Source organism: Lotus japonicus, chromosome 4 (genome assembly GCF_012489685.1).
Source record: "Lotus japonicus ecotype B-129 chromosome 4, LjGifu_v1.2".
Classification (NCBI taxonomy): Eukaryota; Viridiplantae; Streptophyta; class Magnoliopsida; order Fabales; family Fabaceae; genus Lotus; species Lotus japonicus.
Genome location: NC_080044.1, coordinates 27,733,741 through 27,761,715, shown reverse-complemented (window position 1 = coordinate 27,761,715; position 27,975 = coordinate 27,733,741). Strand labels below are relative to the sequence as shown.

Here is a 27,975-nt window from a genome sequence, read left to right as displayed (position 1 = left end):
CGAGCAACAAAGCCATCACAAACGCAGTGATCAAAGCAACCACAAGTGAAAACTTTGCCGTTCTTGGGTGAGATGCTCCTAATTCATTTGAAACTCTCACACTGAATGTGAAGTTTTAGGACTCAAGTTAAGCTAAACCAAACACTTGTACAAAAGAATTTTCAGATAATTAAAGGCACATGCTAAATAAAGTAACAAACCTTACGGCTGCGTTAACTCCAAAGGATACCATGATAGTCCACCCCAGTATGTTCATGCTGCGAATTCAATTAACCAACAAATGAGATACGTGTGTGAGAGAGAGAGCTAGCTAGCCGAGGAAAATTAAGACATTAACCAAGGGTGATTTCTATGATATCCCTATTATAGTCCTAACATTTTCTCATAATTCAGTTAAGTAGTCTATCTGATTCTTCATCTTCTTCATCAACATCTCCCTCACCAAAGTCAAAAGTTATGAAGTACGGACTCGGACACGGACACTCAGACACAACACAACACGGCTAAACTCTAAAAAAATAAGACCGAGAGACACCGCATATTTATGATATTTTTTATGAACCTCTTGTCATAAAGCTTAGGAAATTTCTTTGATGTTTTCTTTGTAAAAAATGATAACTTGTTTACAAAAAGAGTTAATCTATCCACTGGTTTTCACTTCCTTATTGATCATCATCATTGAAAATGTCTTAGACTATGGTTCTTCAAGTGATAAATTAGCAATTTCTTCCATGCTTCACTCTTAAAAATTGTTTTTTTTATAAATACAATTGTCCTAGAGGTATCCAGCCAAGAAGAGGTGTCGGCTCAAGTGTTTGAGCCGTAAAAGAAATATTTTTTTAATCCGACACCGCGAAGAAGTGTCTGACACATGTCGTACGGGTGTCGGTGTCCGACACCGGGACACTTGATATGTCAGAGGTGTCCGTGCTTCATACTCAAAAGTTAAAACCTCACTTCATCTTCTTCAATCCAGATTTGGAAAAAATAAAAACAGAAAACATGAACACCAAACCCAGCCACAACACAGATCTGGAAAAACCCAAAAAAGTTCATCTTCATTCTCCATCTTCATCAACATATCCCTTGCAAAAACCAAAACCCTAAATCCAGAAACCCAAACCAGGTGAGAGACAACTCCTGTTTGTGGTCGTTGAAGATGTGACGACAACAACGCAGAAGGAGAAAGGACTCGACTGGAATTTTCGATCTAGAGGTTAAGGAAAGAAGGTGAAGAAAAATGGAAAGCGCTTTTTAACCGGAAGCACTTTACATCAGGTAGAAGTTTAAGGCAGTAGTGGTGACAATCCCAATTTGCACTAGAGAAGAAGAAAATCAGCAACAACAACAACAACCATCAGATCTCGACTACGATCCTTCACCTGCCATCGCTCACAACTCAACAAAACCACACCACAAAGAACCATTTGAACGAACCGCGACTCAGGCACCACAGTCTCACCCCTTTCTTTCTTTCACTCGATTTGAGGATTTAGGGTTAAAGTTGTAATGAAATTTTTCTTATTCTGTGTTTGTTTGGTAGGGTTTGGGGCTGGTGAAATTCTATGTTTGTTGCTGGGTGTAGGTGGAGAAGGAGGAGGAGGTGGTGTTGGTGGTGGGAGTGGTGGAATAGGAGGGTCATTCTCAATTGATACATTCACTAAGGACTACTAAGTAAATAATGAAATTTATAATAACCTTTATGACAAAAAATAATAATAAGAGAAAATGCTCAATTAATTACACTCTGGATTTAATTTATTTAGTTGGTACACATCATCTCATGTATTACACTCAAATTAAGTATTGTGGTATTATAGTAATCACCTAATCACCTTAACCAAGTATCTCTCTTATCAATTTCAACATCAATGTGTAGATTCCTCACACAAGCATAACTTGTTATCCGTATTTTTTTCTAAGCGAAACATTTTTATATATGTTTAAAACTACCAAATAAAATATATTTTTAAACTTTATTCAAAAATTATATTTAGAAGGTTTTAAGTCATCCACATCTCACTTTCTCTATCACTTAATTTTCATTCATTTTCCCGTTTTATCTCTCTTTGTTTTCTATCACATCATCCATCATATTTCTCATTTCTCTATATTCTTTATAGGTGTGAGTGAGTTTTACGTGTGAATGAAACATTATTGTATTTGATAGAATAGGATATTATTTATTCTCTTTGTAATTACGCCTGTAATTAGGGTTTAATATTTATTGTTAGTCAACTAGGTAAGTTGTATATATAGGGTATTTCATTATCAATAATAGTCACGGAATTGATTTCCTTCATGGTATCATTGAGCAGGTTCAGATCCCCTCTTCCAATCTGACCTAATCCTTTTATTTTATTTCCTAAATTCTCCCTCCAAACCCACCCACTGCCGCTGTCTCTCCCCTAGCACCCGCCACACCGCCGTCGCCGCCGCACTCCTCTCCTTCTCGCGTCGCCGCCGCCACAGGCCTTCCTCGCTGTCGCCGGTTCTTCCTCTCCCATCGAAGAACTCTCACCACGCTGCACAGGTCTTCTCACCTTGTGCCTGCGTGACTCTCTGCGCCTCCAGGCTCGTCGGACGTCCCGCCACCACCGCCGTCCCTCCCGCCGGCCACCGCTGTCCCTAGCGCCTTCAACCGCACGCCCTCCCGTCGCTTCCAGCCCTTGTTGTTGGCAGCAGACCCGCGTGCCCAGCCGGATCCGATCCAGGATCCAAGTTCCTTTTTTTTATTATTATTTTATTTCTTTCCGGTTCGCCAGGATCCAACTCGCCCGGACCGGACCGGTTCCAGCCAACCCGGTCTAACCGCCCACCTAGAAACCAAAAAAAAAAAAAAAAAAAAACTTATTTTTTTTCCTGTTTTGCAGTTTCTATGGCTACCTCCGACTCGACAACTGGCTCTCCAACCGGCGACACCACTACGGTTCCTACGCCCACTGCCACACCTACGGCCCCTTCGTCCCCCACTGTCAAGCCCGAGTTTCATCCGGCCCTTGCTGTTACTAACATCAAAAACAACATTCCTTTCAAACTCGAGCTCGACAAGGACCACTATGCTCTGTGGGCTGAATTGTTTGAAACTCATGCTCACGCCACTCAGGTGCTCCACCACATCATTCCACAAGCTGGTTTGGAGCCTCCTGTGCGCACCGATGCTTCCTATGCTCGGTGGGCTACTCTTGACTCTACTGTCAAGCAGTGGATTTATTCCACCATCTCCTTTGATCTTCTCTCCACTGTTATGGAAAAAGGTTCTACTGCTATGGCTACTTGGAACCGTATCGCTTCTATGTTTGAGGACAATCAGAACTCTCGTGCTGTCGCTCTCGACCAGGATTTCATCTCCACACGCATGGAAGATTTTCCTAATGTTTCGGCCTATTGTCAGCGTCTGAAACATATCTCTGATCAGTTGCGCAATGTTGGTGCCCCAGTCAGTGACCATCGTCTTGTTCTTCAGTTGGTCTCTGGTCTCACTGAGCCTTTTCGTGGTGTTGCCACCCTGATCCGTCAGAGCGAGCCTTTGCCTTCTTTCCTCAAGGTCCGCTCCATGTTGATTCTAGAGGAATCTGGTCTCGCCAGGATGTCCGGTCCGGCCTCTCAGACTGCTTTGCACACCTCTGCTTCCCGTCCACAGGCCTCCGTTGACTCCTCTCCGCAGCGCCCCACCTACCGCAGCGATCAGGGCCACTCCAACCATCGTTATGGGTCAGGGCACACTCGCAATTATCAGGGTGGTTCTAGTAAACCTAAGAAGAAAGGTGGCTCCCGTTATCCTGGATCATCTGGCTCCTCTGGTTCCTCTGCTGCATCTCCTCCACCCTGGCTTCCACCACCGCAGGCATCCTGGAATCCCTGGGGCTGGGCTCCTCCCCCTGGTTGGGCTCCTTCCCCTTGGGGCATGCCTCCTTGTCCTTACCCCACATCTCAGTGGTCGCGTCCCATGGGTGCTCCGCCGCAACCCGGCGTTTTAGGTCCGCGTCCTCAGGCCTACACCGCTACTGCTTCTCCAGCACCCACTGATATCGCTGCTGTCATGCACACCATGTCCTTGACTCCTACAGACACCACGTGGTACATGGACACCGGCGCCTCGTCCCATACTGCGGCATCTCAAGGTACTCTCACGTCTTATTCTAATTTAAGTCATTTAAATCAGAAACTGATAGTTGGTAGTGGTCAGGGCATTCCAATTCAGGGTTCAGGATACACTTCTATTCCTACCCCTCACAAACCTTTAGCACTCAATCATGTCTTGCACACTCCGCGAATTATTAAAAACTTAATTTCTGTGCGACAACTCACTACTGACAATAATGTTTCTGTTTCTTTTGATCCATTTGGATTCTCGGTGTCTGACTTCAAGACGGGAATGCCTCTCCTGAGATGTAACAGCCTCGGCGACCTCTACCCAGTCACTCGTTCCTCTCCCTTTGCTGGTCTTGCTTCTAGTGTCTGGCACAATCGACTTGGTCATCCAGCTTCCTCAGCTTTAAACCATCTTAGGAATAATAAACTTATTTTTTGTGAACCTTCGCGTTCTAGTTCTGTTTGTGACTCTTGTGTTTTAGGCAAACATGTCCGGTTGCCTTTTCGTTCATCTGAAACTATTACTTTGAGACCATTTGATATTTTGCATAGTGATTTATGGACGTCTCCTGTTTTAAGTACTGCTGGTCATCGTTATTACGTTTTGTTTTTGGATGATCACACTGATTTTTTATGGACGTTTCCGATTAGCAAGAAATCTCAGGTTTATGAAATGTTTACTACTCTTGCTACACTTATTCAAACACAATTTTCAGCAAATATTAAATGTCTTCAATGTGATAATGGACGTGAATATGACAATGAATCCTTTCATCGGTATTGTGATGCTAATGGCCTTATTTTTCGCTTCTCTTGCCCTCACACTTCTTCTCAAAACGGCAAAGCAGAACGGAAAATTCGCACCATTAACAACATGATCCGCACCCTCCTCGCTCATTCGTCAGTTCCTCCTTCATTTTGGCATCATGCCCTTCAAATGGCAACATATCTTCTGAACATTTTTCCACGCAAGACTCTTCAGAATGATTCTCCTACTCAGCTGTTGTATCATCGCGACCCTTCCTACTCCCACTTACGTGTCTTTGGTTGTCTATGTTTTCCTCTATTTCCTTCCGCTACAATAAACAAATTTCAACCACGATCGACTCCGTGTGTTTTTCTAGGGTATCCGATGAATCACAGAGGTTATAAATGTTATGATTTGTCACACAGAAAAATTTTAATATCGCGGCATGTCATTTTTGACGAAACCCGATTTCCCTTTGCTGACCTATCCTTGACTCCTGCCCCTTCTTATGAGTGCTTCACCGAGGACCTCCCTCCTTCCTTGATCCACCATTGGCAAACCGTATCCTCCCGCCCACCTGACCCTCCGGTCCAGCCGTCGAGTCCCACTGACTCTTCGCCTCCCTTATCGGCTCCCGTCTCCCCTACCGCTTCTCCCTCACCTTTGCCCTTGCCTCCGGTCCCTCCTGCACCACCCGTACGGACCATGACTACCCGTAGCATGCACGGCATTTCCAAACCTAAAAAGCCTTTTAGTCTTTCGGTCTCTATTGATGACCCGTCCATCTCACCCTTGCCTCGTAACCCAAAACAAGCCTTATCCGATCCAAATTGGAAGTCCGCTATGCAGTCTGAATTTAATGCTCTTATTAGAAATAATACGTGGGAGTTGGTTCCCCGTCCTTGTGATGTTAATGTTATTCGTTGCATGTGGATTTTTCGCCATAAAAAGCAGTCTAATGGTTTGTTTGAGCGGTATAAGGCTCGTCTTGTAGGTGATGGCAGGTCTCAGATTGCAGGTGTGGATTGTGATGAGACATTCAGCCCAGTGGTGAAACCGGCTACCATCCAGACAGTTCTCAGCATTGCTCTCTCCAGATCCTGGCCCATACATCAGTTGGATGTCCAGAATGCTTTCCTGCATGGTGATCTCCATGAGACTGTCTACATGCATCAGCCTTTGGGTTTCCGCGACCCTCACCACCCGGACTATGTCTGCCGTCTGAAGAAGTCCCTTTATGGTCTGAAACAGGCGCCTCGTGCTTGGTATCAGCGATTTGCTGATTATGTTTCCTCTATTGGATTCCGGCACAGCACTTCAGATCATTCTCTTTTCATCTTCCGGCAGGGTTCTGATATTGCCTACATACTTCTCTATGTTGATGACATCATCCTGGTTGCATCATCGCATGATCTCCGCAAATCCTTTATGGCACTTCTTGCATCCGAGTTTGCTATGAAGGATCTCGGTCCTCTGAGTTACTTTCTTGGCATCGCTGTCACTAGACATGCAGGTGGCCTTTTCCTCAGTCAGAGCACTTATGCTACTGAGATTATTGCTCGCGCCGGCATGGCCTCATGCAACCCGTCTGCTACACCGGTTGACACTAAGCAGAAGCTCAGTTCTTCCTCTAGGACTCCTTGTGAGGATGCCTCCCTATATCGGAGCCTTGCGGGTGCCCTACAGTACCTCACATTTACTCGTCCTGACATTTCCTATGCTGTTCAGCAGGTTTGCTTACATATGCATGCACCCCACACCGAGCACATGCTTGCCCTCAAGCGGGTTCTCCGCTATGTTCGTGGCACATTGACTTATGGGCTACATTTGTATCCCTCCCCGGTTGAAAAGCTTGTTTCTTACACTGATGCTGACTGGGGGGGCTGTCCTGACACCAGACGCTCCACTTCTGGTTACTGTGTTTTCCTCGGTGACAACCTCATATCTTGGTCCTCCAAGCGGCAACCCACTCTCTCTCGCTCTAGTGCTGAAGCTGAATATCGCGGTGTTGCTAATGTTGTCTCCGAGTCCTGCTGGATCCGCAATTTACTTCTGGAGCTTCATTTTCCTCTCTCTCAGGCAACATTGGTCCACTGTGACAATGTTAGTGCCATCTACCTCTCTGGGAATCCAGTGCACCATCAGCGTACCAAACATATTGAGATGGATATCCACTTTGTTCGGGAAAAGGTCGCGCGTGGTCAGGCTCGCGTCCTTCATGTTCCTTCCCGTCATCAGATTGCGGACATTTTTACCAAGGGCCTACCTCGGCTTCTTTTTGATGATTTTCGTTCCAGTCTCAGCATCGGTGAACCTCCCGCTTCGACTGCGGGGGTGTGATAGAATAGGATATTATTTATTCTCTTTGTAATTACGCCTGTAATTAGGGTTTAATATTTATTGTTAGTCAACTAGGTAAGTTGTATATATAGGGTATTTCATTATCAATAATAGTCACGGAATTGATTTCCTTCAGTATTCATAATTATAATTGTTTTGTAGATGTTTAATCATACATCTTGTCAAGTAACCATTTATCCAAAAAGCTTAAGTTGTTGGGTATTTGGTTTTATATTATTTCTTTAACACACCCCCTCATGCAAGAAATGTACATGTTCACCTACCATATGTTTAAATTTAACTTTTTATTAGAAGAATTGTGAGCGGAAAGGATCGTACTTTGGACCGCTTGACCATAGAACCTCTAATACCATATCAAACAACCAATTATCCCCAAAACTTAAGTTATTAGGTAAGAGTCACATTAATAATTTTATAATATTGTTTCTTCATGTTTTTAATCCATTCTCTAAGTTGAGCTTTTAATATCATTATCATGTGATTAAAGCTAGAAACTTGTTTATATTGGAAGATTTTAATTCTTTACTATTATTTAAAAAGCTTGGTGTTTTGAAGAGGCGCACGCACTACATGTATACCCTGATAAGACAAGTAAAATATTTGTTGTATCTTTGTGAAATATTGTGGAAAGTCCTTAAAGTGTTTTGAAGGCTGAAGGTAACTAGTCTGGCGCACCCACTATCCCGACTTGACGACTTACCTCACGATAATAAACCGTTTTTCCAGCGCACTTTGTTCTCACTTGCGCGCTTTTTCAGAAAACTTCCCAGGAGGTCAACCATCTCAACATTGCTGCAAGGCAAGCACTCTTTACCTTGAAGTTTTTTTTGAGTTGGGCTCCCGAAAAGAAGATGCATCTTGTTGTTTTAAGTAGTACGAATCAAATCTTACATGCCCTCCTGAACTGTATAGTCTCATACCTATACAATCTCGAAATACCTCTTTTTCGGGTGCGACATCAGTCCAGTCATGTTTCCCTTCGCCTAAGCGGTCACTCCACAGCCCTGACGGTCATTCCCCACCCTCGTTGGCCCTGGGTGTCACATGCCCACCAGCTTCCGCTTAGTTCGTCCCCGAACCACACCGTATTGGGAGAGGTGACCGTCAGGGGATGTAAGGAGTGTATGCTTTCATCCTCGGATCCAGCACTTTATCTCGTCTTTTGAATTGAACGATTGAAGAGTGTATGCTTTTATCCTCGGAGACTATTTGAACTATGGCTGGGTCGTATGAGGCCTCTCAACCCATATCTATGTGCACATCTCACAAGGATGTTGCATAAGGCAGCCTACGTACTTGGTTGTGGCTCTAAACTCGGTCTATATATCCCCTTTGCCCTGAAGGAAGTCGCGTCCTTCTCTCATGACTTCAGGCGCTCAAGTTTGCCTCATTCATCCGATGCTTACGGGTGCGTCACGTTGTCCATAACCCCTTGCCTTATTCATGTTCTCAAATTGGCTGGTATTACTTCAGCTTTGGACCTTTGTGTAGCCTCTTTACACTTAGAAGCCCCTACATTCACAGCCCTTTTCTTGCCTGAATGTTCACCCGCTTGTCTGGTTCCCCTGCTTTCACCAGTTTGACTTTTGGCCTGCCTGCTATAGAAAGCTTCCTGTACAACGCCACTTTTATGACCTCCTAGCGAGTGACAAAAGCGTCTCTTGACGAATGCAAAGATCATGTGCCGGTCAAGGCTCTCACTTCTCAGGATCATCACCTCGCCTTTCAGTTTGGTGCAGTCAAACTAGGTTCTCACAAGGCTATCAAACAATTAGGACGGGAAGACCTCTAATCGTTAGATCCGGTAAACAAGGGGGATCCAGGTACACTTGGGGTTGGATATGGAATCCTTTTTTCCGTATATTAATGTGATCCTTGTCACGCAGTTATAACCTGCAGACAGTCAGGTGCGGGGGTTAAGAGAGAGATCGAAGAATTCGTTTGGATGGAGTCTATTTATATGCCTAAAGTCTTATAATCGAAGGCTCGGAAAACATTCTCTTTGTCCCCCTTAGATTCTTCGAGATCTTACTCACCACCCATGCTCTAAGAACTCACTTCGCTATGAAGCTTGTTCGGTTCGGTGCGCGCTTAAAGACAACAAACACAAAGCTGTGTAATTGCTTTCCTTAGTGGATGTTAAGCCCATTGGAAAAAAACCTAACAATCACTAAAGAGTCACTATTACTTTTCCTAGAAGATCGATCTTCCTCCAAAGATGATGAAGAAGCAGTGATGATCGAGAAATTGAATATAGGTCAAAATGGAATCAACGATGGTATAGTAGGGGAAATCAAAGATCAATCTTGCTGCGGAAGCACGATGGACCATAGCTTTTGCTTTGATACCATAACCGTCATTGTTGCAGTGATGAAAAAGAACATGCACATTCGGTGTGAATGTGATTCTCATTCATTGTATCGGAAACAACTTACATTTTGAGTTTTATGTACAAACATGAAAACTAAATGAAATGGCTACCAAAGGACTATAATTTCATTTACATTTAATGTCTACCTAACTAGTTTTTTTTTGAAACTTACCTAACTAGTTAAACTAACCTGTTAACAGTAACTGACTAACAAGTAGAAAAATAATAAAATAATGATTCAATAATTCCTATTTCAAGAAAAAAAAAGAATGATTCAATACGTTCCAAGAGAAAGAGACGGCTGGTGTGATAATATAATCTGATTTAGAATATTTCTTTTGAAAACTAGAAAAAATTATTACTTCTTCTTAACTTAACTTGTTAATATTAAGAGTTATAATTCATTCTCACACCATACTATTTTCAGTATATTTTTTATTTATCTATTTCTTTTATCGCCAGTCACATTTTAAGTTTTCTTTTTTTTTTCCTAATTTTTTCCAGCACCTTATTTTCTTGTTAATATTAAGAGTGTGAAATGAAACTTTATAATTGGTCGCCATCATGAACAAATGCTAATAGTGGGTAAGCACATGGTTTGACTTGTCTTCCATTATTTTTTTAAAAAATAATTATATTTCAACACTTAGCTTGTTTTACAATATTTTTGTACATATACAGGAAAGAGATAGGAAAATGATATTTTTGTACATATATATTTCAAGTGAAAAATGATAGTAGTACTTATTTTTGATATTTCTTTTAACATTCTCTCATTTATTTAATTTAGTGAAACTCACATAAGTTCTAACCATTCAATAAAAGAGTGTTGAACAAAAATGTCAAAATGAGCGTTGTAGACTTGTAGCATAGTATCTGTTAAGTATTAACTACTATTTTTATTCAATTTCCAAAATAATACTCTCCCTCCATTCCCTATTATAAGTCATTTTTTTTGAAAAACATTTATTACAAAATATAAGTCACTTTCTAATATCTAAGAAACATTAAATAATTTTTTCCAAGTTCACCCTCATAATTAATATGAAAGAGATTATAAACTTTAAAAGTATTAATTTGGAGAGAGAAAATCATAGGAAAGTAAATAAGGATAATCTAGGAAAGTAAATCATTTTCTTTACAAATTTATTACTAGTAACTACTTTTCTTAATCTAAGAGAATTAGTTATTTGTGACTTATATATAGAAAGAGAGGGAGTATATAAGACAAAACATCACTCGTTAATCTCTGTTGGATGGTGAAGTGCAATACCTAAAGTTTAATCACAATAGTCTGGCCCCATAACTTAATTAAATTAAATAATGAGTAATAAAAAAACAAATGAGCAGAATATATGGCTAAGCCTAAGTAGTACAAATTAATAAATTTTAAGAATGAATTTGTGATCCAGAATCATATATATATATATAGAAGTTAAATAAATAATATTATTAGGATAGATTTGAAACAAAATCACTTTTAGAGATTAATTATATATTAAAATAGATAAAGTTGATGATAAATATAATATGAATGTGATGAGAGAAGGACAAAGTGGGCAAATCTCTGTTTTGCAAGCTCTTTTGGAAGAACTACCTGGACAATTTTTGACTTTCATGCGATGTAGGGACATCAAGCCAATTCCTTTCGGTTTCCCTCAAGCATGAAGCAGCTAACAAGCTTTTTCTTCTAAAGATAGCTGAGACTTAAGGGTTGATTGCTTTCTTTTTCTATTTTACTCATGAAAATAGGGGAGGAGGATGGGGAAGACGAGGTTTGAACCTTATTTTTGGGTCATGGCTGAGCAAGTTAGCATACTTGCAAATGAATTGTAAAGAGTATATAGCATGAATCTTGGCCTTATAACCTATGTAAAGGGTAATGGTTATCTTTGGGATTTATAACGTAGTTTTCTCTTGTCATGTCCTATGGATATTTTCTTACATAACATGATTTGTTCACTTTCAAAAAAAAAAAGAATGTGATGTATTAAAATGGCGTAATTTGTTGTTAAACTTAAACTCATCACAAGATAAATATTGAGTAAAATCACTTTAATCTTATGTGATTAAATAATATTTTAACATATGACATGACCTAGAAATTTATAAGACACATCAAAATACCATTATTTCTTCTAAACCTAAGGTAATTTTGACTGTGATAAATATTAAGTGATTTAGACAAATCCTAAAAAAAATATCTTACACCTTCGTACTTCTCAAAGAAAATATACAACTAAAATTTTCAAAACATAATTTCTAAAAATAAAAAAATTAATTTTTACTTAGTAAAATACACAGAGATAAAATGACACATGTTCCCATACATGCAAATGCTCAATTCAAAGAAAACGAAAAAATTATCATGGCAGGAGGAATGTATTATCAAGGTAGGAGGAGTGTATTAGTCTATATAGGATCAGTTTGTGATTGTTTTTTTCTTCTTGCAGGCGTTGTTTTATACTTTTTAAATTATGTACTATTTTTCCTTCTAGGTAAACCCAAGGGGTTTTCCTAATAAGGTTTTAATGAGACATTTTTAGAAAGTCTAGCTTCCAAGGGGATTCCTTAAGTCTTTATTTGAGCCGTAATATTCTTGTTAACTGTTTCTCTATATCTTTGTATTGGGTTGAAGTACCCCTTGTACTTCATTTCAATATATTTTTTGGCTTATAAAAAAAAATTGGTCACTTACCATATAGACAAGGCATCTACTGAAACTTCTGCATTCTTCAAATATCCAGCGAAGAGAATCAACGCCATAAAATACCACACTTCTAGGCTGCACAAAATTTGTGAACAAAAACAATGTAACAAAAAATTTGTGAAAAAGAACTAGCTAGGTTTTGGAAAAAGAAGATAAAGAGCTATGTTAAAAAAGAAGAAGATAATAAGCTAGATATCCACCCTTTGAGTCATGTGAAGAAGAAAGAAAACCAATTAACTATAATGTTGGTCTCACATCTAAGGGTGACAAAGTTAGCAGGACGGGCTAGGCCTAACACAATTAAACCTCTATGCAAGTTTATTAGTTTAATGGAACAAGTCATGACCGATCCAACACTAAATGAGACCTAAAGCAAATTTTTAAGTGAAATATTTTTATCTATTTTTTTTATTTAACATGTTTTATTTACAAAAATATGAGGCATTTTCTTTTTTATTTGAGGCCTTATTTACAAACAATATGAGACTTTTTTTTACTTAGTAAATTTTTTTTTGAGGCCTAAAACCCTTGTTTGGGTTACTTGACCATTGGGCCGGCGCTGGAACAAGCTCATTTTACCACCCTACTCACTCTCACACTCACATGAAAGCAACTCGTTCACCGTATGCAATATACAATTATATGCATGCATCTATATAATTGTGGGGGCAATAATGTCACTACAAGAGATGAGTTAATTCGCAGCGACTTTTTCGCAACAACATTTTAATTGTTACTAAAAGTAGGTATATGGCAACAACATTTTCATTTTGTTGGCAAAAGTAATTTTTTTCCGACAACACTAAAGTCGTTGCGAAAAATGCACTTATCCCAGCAACTTTAGATGTTGTTGGGAAATAACATATTATTCGCAGCGACTTTTTCGCAACAACATTTAATTGTTACTAAAAGTATCCATATGGCAGCAACATTTTCATTTTGTTGGCAAAAGTGATTTTTCTCCCGACAAAACTAAAGCCGTTGCGAAAAATGTACTTGTCCCAGCAACTTTAGTTGTCGTTGGGAAATAACATATTATTCGCAACGACTTTTTCGTAACATCATTTTAATTGTTACTAAAAATAGGTATATGGCAGCAACATTTTCATGTTGTTGGCAAAAGTAATTTTTCCCCGACAATACTAATGTCGTTACGAAAAATGCACTTGTCCCAACAACTTTAGTTGTCGTTGGGAAATAATATACTATTCACAGCGACTTTTTCACAACAACTATTATTGTTGTTGTGAAAAGGTGGACATATATGCCAACGAATTCGTTAGTTGCTGAGAAAATATGTTTTTCCCAACGATAACTGTTGTCGCTGCGAAAGGATATGCATATCACAACAACTTGAAATGTTGTTGTTAAACAACCATTTAATTTCATAAATAAAAATTGAGTTTTGTTATTTATTTGCATTAAAAAATTCTATTTAATATCAAATTTGAATTCAAAATATGAATATCATAATTTATTTGGTGTGAACATCTTATTTTACCTTACCTTTTTCTTTTCTTTTATTGTTAATTTATTAATTCTAAAAACTCACAAAATCAAAATTCGAAAATAATAAAATAGAAAATGTAAAAAAAAAGTCAAATTATGAAATAATTTAAAAATCAGAAAGCTAAAAAATATGATTAAAAATAATAATTATTGTGCCCGTATGATAGCTCAAGTGGTAGGAGTTGGAGGACATATGAGTTGGGTAGGGGGAGATCTCGGGATCAAATCCTGGCAGGCGCAGTTTATCTTTCCGATGTAACAAAAAAAATTACTAGAAAATAATAAAAAATTCTAAAAAATAATAATCGGATTAAAATTTGATTATTAACTGAATCTTGATAGATCTATATAAATGTGATCGTGTTTCACCTAAAATTGAAAAATAAATCAAATTTTATCTGAAAATTTGAAAATAAATTAAAATCTTATCATATTAGGGAACAACCAAACCTAGGAGAATGATTATAAATAAATGAGCATTGATAGTGAAAAGACACATTCAGTGGAAAGTGGCAAATTGATCATCCCTTATGAGAGTTGGGGTTCCATCTTTGAACCTCAATTCAATAGAGTGTGAGAGCAACTGAGGGTAAGACAGTGAGAAATAGCTACCGAAGTTATCCGCTATTCAGAAGCTTCAAAGAAGATTTTTTGTTGTGTTTCAACCAAGTAAGCACGCATGCTCTCTTTATTTTTGTTTTGTGCTGTGAATTGATGTCATAAATTATAAATGCATATGATTTCGTGCCATTTTCATTATAATTTTAAATTGATTTGTATGCCTTCCAAATTTAATGCAGTCTAAATTTAAACTAGATTAATATATTTAAATTATCTCCTATTTATTTGATTTTTTAAGTTGGGCATTAATTAGGTTATTTGATTAAAAAATAAAATAAGGGTAAATTAAAAATAAAATAAAGGGTAAATTACTAATTTTGTGGGTCCTTTAAAGGGGGGGGAGGAGAATACAAACCAGAAAACAAAGAGAAACAAACACTATTTTTTTAGATAAGCCTTTAAAAATTATAAGATAAGTATAAATTTAGAAAAAAGAAGTACAAGTTTATTTTAAGAAGAAAAAGTCACGTGAGACTTCATTAGAAAATAAGGTTTTTTTTTTGGTACAACATTAGAAAATAAGATAAGCCTTTAGATTTTATTTTGGATTTTAGATAAGCTTTTAGATTAATAAGATAGGCTAACTTTAAGATGTAACAAACACTATTTTTTTTAAAAAAATAGCACTAAAAATAATACTAAAAAATAACAAAGAGAAACAAACACTATTTTTTTAGATAAGCCTTTAAAAAATATAAGATAAGTATAAATTTTGAAAAAGAAGTATAAATTTATTTTAAAAAGAAAAAGTCACGTGAGACTTCATTAGAAAATAAGGTTTTTTTTTGGTACAACATTAGAAAATAAGAAAAGCCTTAAGATTTTATTTTGGATTTTAGATAAGCATTTAGATTATAAGATAGGCTAATTTTAAGATATAACAAACACTATTTTATTTTATAAAAAATAGCACTAAAAATAATACTAAAAAAAATCATAGACCACGTTTGCTGGTCTTTATCTTTGTCCCTTTATTTGGTATTGGTAATCCTATATTATAGTATAATTTTAGTTTTTACTTGTGTCTATTTTAGATTCTGTTACTCTTAACTCAATCTCTTTTAGTTATTTTTTATTGTTTATTTGATCTTACTTGTGAGAGTGTGTTCCCAAGACTATTTGTATCAATATATATATTTCTTCTTTAAAAAAAAAATAAAACATTTAAGAAATAAAAAAACACAAAAAAAATATCATACTCCTTATAATAACATATTAACATATTATTTTGAAGTTAAGTTCATATACGAAACCCTAATTTCTCACTGTAACAAAAAAAAATTCATTTGTTATAATTTTCTTTATAATATGTCTAATCCATTTTATTAACCAATACAACACATATTTTCTTTTAAATTTGTAGATACTGGGATCATGGATAAGCAGAATAGGGGATGGATAAAACTTAAGGATAGAACTTTGCCAGAGTACTTGAAAGGAATTGATGATTTTTTAAATTTTGCTTTCTCTGGATCGAAACCGAAAAGGTTCATCAGGTGCCCATGCTCTAAATGCAATAATTTTAATTATAAATCAAGAGATGATGTGATGCATGATTTACTAAAATGGGGATTTGAACCAAGTTATGAGCGTTGGGAGTATCATGGCGAAAGCTTAAGTGATGCATCATCTGATAATGACGCTGGCAACGATTGCGATGTTGATCTTGAAATAAGTGATAATGCTCAAACTTACTCCATGCTTCATGACATGCATCAATCACTTAACATGGATAGAGGTAATGTGTTTGATAATCCTGGGCCTAGCAGTATGAATGAGGAGCCTAATAAGGATGCTAAAAGGTTTTATGGATTGTTGAAAGATGCTGAGCAAAAACTTTATCCTGGTTGTCAAAAATTCTCCAAATTATCTTTTATTATGCGCCTTTTTCAAATGAAGTGTGTTTATGGATGGAGCAATAATTCATTTGATTCACTAATAAAACTACTCGTTGAAGCTTTACCTGAAGGAAATGTTCTTCCCAACTCTATGTATGAGATTCAGAAGACTATTAGAGATCTTGGACTTGATTATGTCAAGATAGATGCTTGTGTCAATGATTGCATTCTGTTTAGAGGAGAAGAATATGAAAATCTGGATAAATGTCCAAAATGTGGGGAAAGTAGGTGGCAAGAAAATAAGAAGAAGAATGTTGTCCCTAATAAGGTAGTTCGATACTTCCCTATAAAACTAAGACTACAAAGATTATTTATGTCAAAACAAATTGCAGATGATATGAAATGGCATAAGAATAAAAGAGTTGATGATGGAGTTATGAGGCACCCGGCTAACTCATTAGCATGGAAACGTTTTGATGATAACCATGAACTTTTTGCTTCAGATCCTCGTAATGTAAGACTTGGCTTAGCATCTGATGGTTTCAACCCATTTGGTATTATGAGCACCAACTATAGTGTGTGACCAGTTGTTTTAATTCCTTATAACTTGCCTCCTTGGTTGTGCATGAAACAGCCAAATTTCATTTTAACTTTGCTTATTCCAGGCCCAAAAGGTCCTGGGATAGATATTGATGTTTATCTTCAGCCGCTAATTGATGACTTAAAAGATTTGTGGGATGAAGGTATTGAAACTTATGATGCAGCATCGAGACAAAATTTTCAATTGCATGCAGCCTTATTGTGGACAATCAATGACTTTCCGGCTTATGCCATGCTATCTGGATGGAGCACTAAAGGAAAACTAGCTTGCCCTTGTTGTCATTCCGAAACCAGCTCTTGTCGTTTGAAATATGGTCACAAGCAATGCTACATGGGCCATCGTAGATTCTTACCTACTCAACACCCTTGGCGTATGAAAAAGAGCCCTTTTGATAACACACGAGAGTTAAGGATTGCACCTGAACCATTAACTGGAGATCAAGTGATTGCACAACTGGAGAGTCTTGAGCTGCTACCATTTGGAAAAGCTACAAGAAAAAGAAAAAGAACTGCAAACGTGAATCATAATTGGAAGAAGAAAAGTATCTTTTTTGAATTACCTTATTGGAGAACAAATTTATTGAGGCATAACATAGATGTGATGCACGTGGAGAAAAATATTTGTGAAAGTGTTACTGGGACGTTGTTGGATCTAGAAGGCAAAACAAAAGATACAATAAAGTCTAGATTAGATTTGCAACGTATGGAACTCAAGAAGCAGCTTCATCCTATAAAGGTTGGGGATAAATATATGATTCCACCAGCACGTTACACGATGTCAAAGGAAGAAAAGATTAATTTTTGTCGTATCTTGAAGGATGTGAGGTTTCCTGATGCATATGCCTCAAATATAGGTCGTTGCGTAAATATAAATGAACTCAAGATTTCAGGACTTAAAAGTCATGATTATCATGTTATACTTGAGAGACTTCTTCCCCTTGCCATAAGAGGATTGCTTCCCAAGGATGCTTGTGATCCTTTGATTGAGTTGTCTTTATTCTTTGGTGATTTATGCTCTAAAGAGTTAGAATTAAATGAGCTGGATCGTTTACAGAATCAAATTGCAGTGACACTTTGTAAGCTGGAGCGCATCTTCCCACCATCATTTTTTGATGTTATGGTTCATCTATCAATTCACTTGGCAAATGAAGCAAAAACTGGAGGTCCTGTTCAATATAGATGGATGTATCCTATTGAAAGGTTAGTTTAAATATTTTTGATATATAAATCCAAATATTTTAATTCTCAAATTTTTATATGTAATTTTTTTTGTTTATGGTTAGATTTTTGCGCGTTCTAAAGAGTTATGTGCGCAACAAAGCACGGCCAGAAGGTTCCATAGCAGAAGGCTATGTGTCTGAAGAGTGTATGACATTTTGTGCTCGATATTTGACCGACATGGATTCTAGATTAAATTGGCCAGATAGATATATGGACTATGCAAGTAATGAATCTGTTGGTTTGTTAGTGTTCAAAAGCAATGGTCGATCTATTGGAGGAGGTTCGTGGGAATGTATAAACTCTTCTGAACTTCAACAAGCTCATTTTTACATATTACAAAATTGTGAAGAAGTCAGGCCTTGGATTGAGTAAGTGTCATCAGTCTAACTTTTATTCTTATTAGTAGTGACTATAATATATCTGAATTTCTAATTATTGTATACTCATAACAATTTTCAGAGAGCACATGGCGAAGATAAAAAATGAAAGTCATAGAAACATAGAAAAGAGGCACAAGGAGCAATTCCCCAAATGGTTTGAAAATGAGGTAATAAGATTGATGTTTAACTTATACCTAAAGTTGTCGATAGAATTTTATATACTGTGATAATCATTTATATTTAGTTTTATATGGTATGATGGTTTTAACAAAACTTAAATGTAGGTTTTGCGATTACAACAATTGGGTGATGAGAGGATTAGTAAACAACTAGAAATATTATCAAAAGGGCCGGACTTTCGAGTGTTCAACCACAAAGGATACATTCTAAATGGATTCAAGTTTCGTACAAAAGATGCTGAGAAACACCTAAAAACCCAAAACAGTGGTGTGATAGTGAAAGGGGATGAGTTAACCGGACATGTTGATTTTTATGGTGTGGTTAGAAAGATCACTGAAGTAAGATATTTGAATAGCAACTTTGCTATACTATTTGAATGTGATTGGTTTGAGGCTCCTTCCGAAGGCCGAAATCAGGGCATGGGATATAGGAGAGATGAATATGGATTTATTAGTATAGATATGACAAAGTTATATTACAAAAGTGATCCATATATCTTGGCCTCTCAAGCTGGTTTGGTTTATTATGTAAAATACAGTGACAAGGAAAATTGGTATACGGTTGTTAAAGTCAAGCCAAGACATGTCTTTGACTTGCCAAATGTTGAAGTTGACGATGACTTGGAAGCATATCAACTAAATGAGTTGGGTGATACACATGGACAACTGAAAACACCATCAGTAAACCAAGATGAAGTTGTTTTAAATGAGGATGATGATGCACCATTAGTAAATCAAGACGATGAGGTTTTAAATAGGCATGATGTTGCAGGTCTATGCTTGGATGAAAGTATTATTGACAAGGAAGAAGAACAAAAAGAATTGGATGATGCAAGTGACTCAGATAGTGATGAAGAAGAATCTCATGCAAGCGAATATGATTTGTCTGAGAAAGAAGATTCTGACACAGAATAAAAGATACATTTTGGCCCTGAATTTTTTATTAGTTTTTGGTAAAGTTTAGAAGAAATATGTAAAATACCTATTTTTTATATTTTGTTGAATTTTAACACAAGTATTTATCCTTATAATTTCACATTAAATAGTGTCTGATTTAATTAATTAATTTTAATCTTGACATATTTTATTTTTGACTTTTATTGACGCAAAATCCCTTTTTTCTCCGGTCAAAATCCGTAGAGACTGCGAGATCTCTGCTTTGTCTCCGGGTGGGCTGGTTATGGCTTTGATATTCAGATTTGGGAGGTTGATGATGATTGGTTTTCATTGTACGCTACCACCATTTCTGATTGAGATTTCAATGTACCACCTTTCTTTTCAAAGTACACCTTTATACGTGAATTAATTTGATCTCAAAATTTATATCAGAATAACTCACAATTTTGAAATCGCAAAAAAAAATTGATAAACATAAAAAATTCATAAATGATTTCAAAATTTATGAAGATTAGAAAAAAAAATACAATTAGATAAATGATTTTAATCTACATCAACAATTGAAACTACTTTTCTATACCCAAGAGGTGTAGCTCAGTTGGCAACGCAGGTTGAGTGTGTGGGAAGAACTTTCGGGTTCGATCCCCACGCAATACACTATGGGGAGGGATGATGAACCTTAACTATGACTAAATCTCAAATTTGGCGACATCCAAAGTGTGACCGGGTACCGAATATTTATAAAAACTACTTTTTTATGCTATCTTTTACGTTAGTTTTATGTATTATTTGAAACAATCATATACTTTATTTGTATTTGAATAGTAAATGCAATTGAAAAAAAAATCAGTTTAAAGATTTTATTATATTTTATTAACAAATCTATCAATTACTTGATTAAGAACTATTATATTATTTTTAATGAACTTTATAAAGCATTTAATTTTATTTATTTTTCTTTAATAAAATTATTTTCTTTTGAAATTATATCTATCAGTAACAGGTTTTTTAAATTCTATTTATCAGCAACATATCTGAAATTCGTTCAAAAATTAAAGCAACAGATTTGAAATTCAAGCTTTTATGAAATTTCTAGAAGCAAATATTTACTAATTTTTTTGGCGCTACTTTTTAGCGCTCAATTTTTTACTTTCCCATTTTTGAGAAACTGTCTACAAGCACTAAACACATATCTCATCATCTCCCTCATCGTGAATGGGTTTTTTTTCCTGGTTATGTTCAGAAGTTCTAAAATCACTCATATCATGAAGGAGTTTCACTTATTTCTCATACCAGCTCTTTGTTCCTAATCTCCCCATCGATGCGTGTTTGTTTCTGAACGAAAGGGTTTTCTTTTGAAGCTGTGTTGCAAGCTATAGACTCTGTTTCTCCACAACAATAGAGGTCAGTAATTTTTAATTGTATGCTTTTGGGTGGCTATGTTCTGTTTGCGGTTTCTCTTGTCCTGCGCCAACCTGCCCTATCTTGTTTGTTGTTCGCCTTTGTGTTCCTAAATTATATGCCTAATATGTTTCATCAGTCATATGGAAAAGTACATGAATTTGTCAGCTTTTTAATTGAAGAGAGCCACGAATTTGTGAGTGGGAACTGGGATGAAAAAAGGTGAGAAAGGAGATGGAGAGTTGCAGTCTGCCATGTCGCTACCCTAGGTCAAGCCGTCAAGCACACACGCACCAGCCACCGCCCACCAGTTCACCACCGTCCACCGGCCAAGCGGCCACCACCACCAGCCTCACCTATTTCTCTCGCAGTCTCTGTCTCACTCTCTTATGCGATTCATGCCCTTATGAGTGATGCCCTGGTTTTGAATTTTTCTTGCTCTCTCAGTCTTATGCAATTCATGCCCTGATGCCCTGGATTTGAATTTCCCTTGCTCTCTCTTATGTTTATGCAAAACGTGATCATTTTTCATAAACAAAAGAAAGCAATTTTGAATTTTTGATGCTCTCACTACAGGAAGATGTCTGTATGAGGTGAGGGGGGATTTTAGTATCCCTGTACCTCAGGTTTGGTTCTCTGAGTTGTGAAATTTTGGCTTCTATTTGCTGTGTGCCAGGTGGTTTGGTGGTGTTGTTCCTTTGTGCGGTGCAGACTATTGAGCTTTCCTATCCCCATTGATAATCTTGGGGGTTTTTGGTGGTAACTTGAGAATTTTGGGGGCTGTATTCTTTTGATCAATCTCTGATTTGGGGTTTTTTTTTGCTTCAATATCATTGGTGACCTTGTGCTAACATTGCTGAACTGTTGATTCGATTAAAGGTTACTAGCAGAAAATCCAACAACACAATACTGTTTTCAATAGGTGAAGAGGATTTTGTGGACTTCATTCTTAGGCGTATTCTGGTTGTGGGTTTGTGGGTTGCTTTATGCTTTTTGTGCAAATTTTAATCTTGGCTATATATGCATGTCATTGGGGTTGGACTATTGTAGGATTTTGTTGGACTTCATTCTTACTGCCTGGGTTGGTTGTTGAGGAATAAATGGTTTAACTTATGTGGGAGGGTTTTTCCAATCTATTACTGCAAATCAATAAAAAAATTCTGTTGTCAAAAATAAAAATAAAAATGATTCATTGGCTTTTATGTAGTCTTTGCATTAGGTGGTCTCTCTTCTTTGATTTGTTGGCTATATGTGACTTGCTCTTTGCCCCTAGTCGTTTTAATGCCCAAGTAGGTTTGCTTTTTAGTTCACTTATTTAATATGCATATTTTTCTTTTATTTAGAAATGGCACCCCCAACTCAGGTAATGGATTCAACACATCCAAATTCTTCAAATGCTACTATGAGTCAACAACAAGGAGGTACTATAATTTTCTTTTCTTCAAAGTTTTTTTATTTTAATTTTATTTTCATTATAATATTTTTTATGTTCTTATCTTAAACTCTTATATTATGTTAGTGATAACTTTCTTTCCCCATTATTTGTGAAAATTCAATAGAGGGTTCAAGAACAAAAAAAACTGGAAGAGGAAAAACAACTGGAACAAGTGTTACAAAAAATAAAATGAAGAGTGCTATTGGAAAATTACCCCTTTGTATTCCTCTTGACAAGATGGTGGCGGTTGGACCAGGAGCTCCAGATTTTGTTACTGAAATTTCTGTGCTTGTAAAAAAAAGGCTCCTTTTAATGTCAAAGGGTGGAAAAAAGTTCCTGACACGGCAAAAGATCATATACTATCACAAGTTTTTGTAAATGTCATTATTTAATTTATTTTTCTGTTTTCTTTTGTGTTAATACAATACTTACAATATATTTCATGTAATTGTTGGGTGCAGGATACTTTTGATATTGATCAAACGGAGCATAACAAAGAGGTTATTCTTAATACAACAAAAAGACTCTATGGAAGCCATAGAGGTAAACTTCATGAACACTTTAAAAAGTATGAAACAAATGAGATGGCTTTGGAACATAAGCATGATGAGATAAGTGAGGAAGATTGGGAGCACTTGGTAGATAAGTTTTCAAGTCCTACCTATAAGGTATGTTGGTATCATATTTATTGCAAATATACCTATAAGGTAGAAGTTGATAAAGCCATAAAGAAGTAGTTATATATATTGGAGGGAAAAAAGAAAAAAGAAAAACCTACACTGCCCCCATACAGTCTTGTGGAACTTCACTACTGCTGACTGACAAGATTGATTTTGAGTATATTCTATTTTCTTTTTGAATATAGAAGTTCCTAATGCAAATATTATAAGTTAACTCAGCAACTGTACTATGCCTAAAAAAAACGTTACTACAATAATTATACTTGTATTTTTTTCAGGAAATGAGTGCCAAGAACAAAGCAAATAAATTAAAACAAGTTATCAACCATAGATGTGGAAGGAAGTCATTTCAAGCTGTTAGCTATGATGCGGTAATACCAAAAACACTAAACTGTTTGAATATAAGTTGCTCATTGAATTAATAATTTATAGTGATTATTCTCTATGGCTATGAAAAAAAATTCAGAGAGATCCTGAAACTCAAAAGGAGCCCAATTATCAAGATTTATGGAGAATGACTCATACAAACAACAATGGAGAATGGGTAAATGAGGCTTCTAGGGAAGTTCATGTAAGACCCTATTTATATGATTTATTATATAAATTCTTATTATGACTAGTTTCATGTGTGATGTTTTCTTTTAGCAAGTGTGCAGGTTGTAGATGCATTGTAAGTTCAATCTCATCAATTTCATTTTTTAATCTTTTAATTATACTATGGTTTTACTTTTTATCTTTAATAGATGAAGGTTCAAGAAACTTCCATGAAGATGTTAGAATAAGCAGATGAGGAGGCTGAGAAAGATCCAATTATCAATGGTGCTTTTAAATCAGTTTTAGGGGAACGTTCATTTTATTGTCGTGGTCTTGGTGCTGAAATTCAACCAACAAAAGGAAAATCTACTACAGCTTTACATGGACAATTAGTGAGCGAGCGAGAAAAGCGTCAGGGCATGGAAATGAAACTGGTAGAAGTTGAGACTCAACTTCAAGAAGAGCGTAGCAAGAGAGAAGAAATGGTTGCGCGCATTGAAGATAGTCAAAGGCAACTTGAAGAAAGGGAAAAACAATTTGAAGAAAAAGTAGAAAAGCAACTTGAGGAAAGAATGGAAAAGAAACTTGAGGAAAGGATGGCAGCCTTCTTTTTTAGATTCCACTCGGTAAGTAAGAATATCATTTAAGTGTACAACATTATGATGAGTTACTAAATTTATTTTCTAAGTTCTACTATTTTGCAATGTTGAACTTTTTATAAGTTGATGTTTTGAATATTTAATAGGCTGGACAATCTTCATGAGGTTGAAACTACTGAGAACAGGGTTGCACACATGTAAGTTATAATTACTTTTCCTAAGTTCTAGCATGCATTTTGTCGTCTAAAAAAAGTATGCATTTCTATTTTGTGTCTTCTAGGTTCTGCCCAAGCTCTGTTTTGTTTTTATGGCGTGGTTCATGAGTTTGGTTTTGCTTCTATCTAGGACAGAGTTTGGGTTTTCTCTATCAAGCTTCTCACCTTATATGTGTGTTGCCCAACTTATTGTTTTGACCTGCTTTTGTTTTAGCTTCTTTAATTGACCAGTAGCTTTCTTCTTTGCTTTGGGATTGTTACCCCCCTTTTATTTTATTTTTCTATTTGCTGTATTGATATCTGTTAGGGGTAACATCCCTTCTCTATCAACATATCCTTTTGATTCTTAAAAAAAGTATTAAACTATGTCAAATTTCCTAATTCTTTGGCAGACCTTTTAGCAAAGGGGGTGGACAAAATCTTGCCTTTGCTGGAGTTCACTCCTCAATATCATGACTTGGTGTTTAATTCAGTTGTTGTTCCTACTCCTTGCTGCCTATTTTTTCTGGTTTGCTCTATACTGTAGACATGCCCTCTCATATAGTGCTCCTCTGCTTGTGAAGCTTTCAAGACTGCACTATCTTCTTGCTTTACATCTGTCAATTTGTTTGGTTATCACGTTTTGTACATGCTATAGTGTTGTACTCCGTGCCTTGTGATTATGTTCTGTTAGTTGCATATGGCTTTAAAAATGGGCTGTAGTTTTTCTTTATAAACTAGAAATGGATTATGCTATTTAGGTCCTGTAAGAGAGGCTGGTTGTGAGGCTTGTTATGTTGTTAGCTGATCCTGTTTTATTCCCCCTTGTTTGATTGTATTATCATTTCTTTTTTCTAAAATACAATTTGATTGTGTTAATTGCAGGTCAATTGGTGGTATTTCAACAACTTTATGATGACGTGCTCAACAATTTTAGACAAGAAGTTGATGTTGTGGTTATTTTTAGATTATATATAGGCTATGTAAATGTTATTTATCTATGTCTTTTATGACTCATTAAGCTATGTAAATGTTATTTATCTTATGCAACTATACTATGTTTGCTTTGTTAGTACTTTTGGTATTAACAATTTGAATAGTTTGGTTAATGAAATTAGCAGGTGTGATTAATATTAATTTTTAAAATATTTTCATTAAAATGAAATTTAATATTACTAATAACTCAAATAATAGTTGTCAAATAGTATCATATCGCCACAACTCTTGTTATTGATAAAGATAACTTATGACAACAATTTTGTTGGTTGAGAAAAGTAACTCAATGCGACGATTTAATTGTTGGGAAAATATTTCTTATAGCAACAACTTTAGTCGTTGAGAAAAATATGTTATATAACGACTTTATTTGTTGAGAAAAATACTTTTTGCAATGACTTTATTTGTTGAGAAAAATTACTTTTCGCAACAACTTGATTTGTTGGGAAAAAAACCTTTTTGCAGCGACTTTAAAGTCGCTAAGACATGTTCAATATAGCAGCGACATAAGTGGTTCCAACAAATAGTTTATAGCATCAATAAAGTTTTTCTATTGCAGCGACAATAGTCGTTGTGAAAACATAAACAAATGACAGCGACCACAAATATCGTTGCAAAACTTTTCGCACCGGGACTATTCGTGACGACATGCAACGACATTTTTATCGCTGCGAAAAGTACTTTTCCCAACAACTTACGGATTTTCGCAGCGAAAATTGTCGCTGCGAAAAACCTTTTATGTTGTAGTGTGTTTACATACAATTGTGGGGCTGCTGGTTGTTAACTGTTGAATTAGGAATTGAAGGAGGAGATCGTGATCTTAAATAACTAAGATTTGCCATTAAATAAAGACACGTGATAATAATTAAAGCGGGTGATACATTTCTTTGCATCATCTCAAACAAATTAAACAAAAGAAAGTCAACATACCAGAGCATAACAGCAGACGCAAGTGAGAGACGAACAAATCCCCAAAGATTCTGAAAGGCTTTGAATGAGAAGCCACTCCAAGCTTGACCACACGACCCACTCAAGATGTAAACAAGCTGAGCCACTACTATGAACCACCAAGATGAGTTGAGCACCACAGCGGCACCGGCAAGGCCCCACCCCAGGTGCAGCATGAGTAGCCAGCTGAAGAGCGTGTGAAGCACCAGCGCCGCCGCGGCTATCCACGCCATGGCCATGATCCTGCTCTGCGCTTGCAAAAACTTTTGAATCGGGTAGTTCATTGCATACGCGAAAAGCTGCGGAATCATCCACAGTGACAGCATCCCCGCCGTCTCTGATATCGCCGCCGTTTGGCCTATCAGCTTCAAAAGAGGCTCTGCGAAGATGTACAGAAGACTCAACAGCACTGCCGTCGTGTTAAGAATTACCCACGATCTCTGCCATGCATTACATAAATATATAAGTTGGAAACAGAAACATTAATCTCACTTACTAATCACTTCAAATGATTTTTGGGAAATTAGAAGTGATCACTAGCTATATTCATAATACACGGTCCCTCCGAATGATAACTCAAGTGGTAAAAGTTACTGGACATGTGAGTTAGGTGGAGAGGTCAGAGATCAATCTTTGGAGGGAGCATTTTATTTTTCCGATGTAAAAAAAAAAATATTCATAATGCAAAGAACCTGCATGTATATTCCCAGCATATGAAGTTGTCCTGCGCCGAAAGCTTGCCCGCAAAGCGTTTCCAACGCGCTTCCCATCCCAAACTGCATGTATGTATATTAATTCCCATCAAGTATACAGATTACTGAACTGTGAAATTACTTTGATATTTATATAATTGTGGAACTAACCGTGATGCCTAAGCAGAAGCCGGCGATGACAGAGTTTTCGATGGAGACAGCGGCGAGCTCCAGTGTTCCGACGTGGCCGGCGAAGACCTGAGTGTCGGCACCCAGGGAGTATTGGCAGATGGAGGTGAAGATGGCGGGGCCGGCGAGGTACCAGAGCTTCTTGGACTCGGCGAGGAATTCTCTGGCGAAGTCTCCGGCGCCGGTGATCGGAGGGATGTCATCAGATTTTGTTGTGAACACAGCAGTGTCGTGGTGGTTTAGCGGTGTGAGGAGTGGATGATTTTGGCTGATATTTTCATCCATGGTCAATCCTAAAGACTAAAGAGCCAATACAAAAATTGCAAATTAAATTCTCAACTGCATAATTTTCATTTAAATGAAGGATAGGTTGTACCAAAAAATAAAATAGAATTGAAGGTTAAACTTCAAAGTCATCTTATACAAAAATAATCAACCATGCGTTTTTATTTTAAGATTTTTCTTTGCTTCATAAAACTACTGACTAACCAGGGGCCCAATCCATGCGTTTCTCATATATGTCTATATATATATAGGGGAATGCTAACTTACTCCCACTTGATTTTGTGAAGGAGTAAGTTAGCACCCAATACCTTTTTATTTTGGACAAAAAAAAGTCAGACTTTCTCCTTTTAATAGTAATTTAAGTTAGGGGTATTTATGTAATCATAATTTTGTTTATTCTTAAAATTCACATTTTTCTCTTTCTTCATTTATTACCTACTTTACCTTTCTCTTCCTTCATTCTCCTTCTCCTACATTTCTCTGTTACTTCCA

General features: G+C 36.7%; 1 protein-coding gene across 3 annotated transcripts; it reads right to left on the bottom strand.

Moving 5' to 3' along the window:
• Positions 1-125: 125 nt before the first annotated feature.
• On the bottom strand, positions 126-27,550 carry LOC130715064 (protein DETOXIFICATION 30-like). 3 transcript variants are annotated; one of them, XM_057565062.1, is made up of 5 exons: positions 27,181-27,550; positions 27,010-27,093; positions 26,300-26,757; positions 12,274-12,360; positions 126-257 (listed from the first exon to the last, which is right to left on the bottom strand). In XM_057565062.1, the coding sequence occupies exons 1-5, from the start codon at positions 27,481-27,483 to the stop codon at positions 170-172; spliced, it is 1,020 nt and encodes a 339-aa protein (XP_057421045.1). In that variant the 5' UTR covers positions 27,484-27,550; the 3' UTR covers positions 126-169. The 3 variants fall into 3 exon arrangements, 2 of the variants coding, with proteins under 2 accessions (XP_057421045.1, XP_057421044.1); XR_009011547.1 differs by lacking the exons at positions 126-257; positions 12,274-12,360 and adding exons at positions 17,132-17,341; positions 22,581-22,649; XM_057565061.1 differs by lacking the exons at positions 126-257; positions 12,274-12,360 and having other exon boundaries at positions 26,005-26,757.
• Between the last annotated feature and the right edge of the window lie 425 nt (positions 27,551-27,975).

Coding starts and splice junctions, on each gene's coding strand:
- LOC130715064 (XM_057565061.1), bottom strand. CDS start 27,483: ATGGATGAAAATATCAGCCAAAATCATCCACTCCTCACACCGCTAAAC. Junction 27,094..27,180: donor GCTTCTGCTTAGGCATCACG/GTTAGTTCCACA, acceptor ACATACATGCAG/TTTGGGATGGGAAGCGCGTT. Junction 26,758..27,009: donor TGCTGGGAATATACATGCAG/GTTCTTTGCATT, acceptor AATGCATGGCAG/AGATCGTGGGTAATTCTTAA.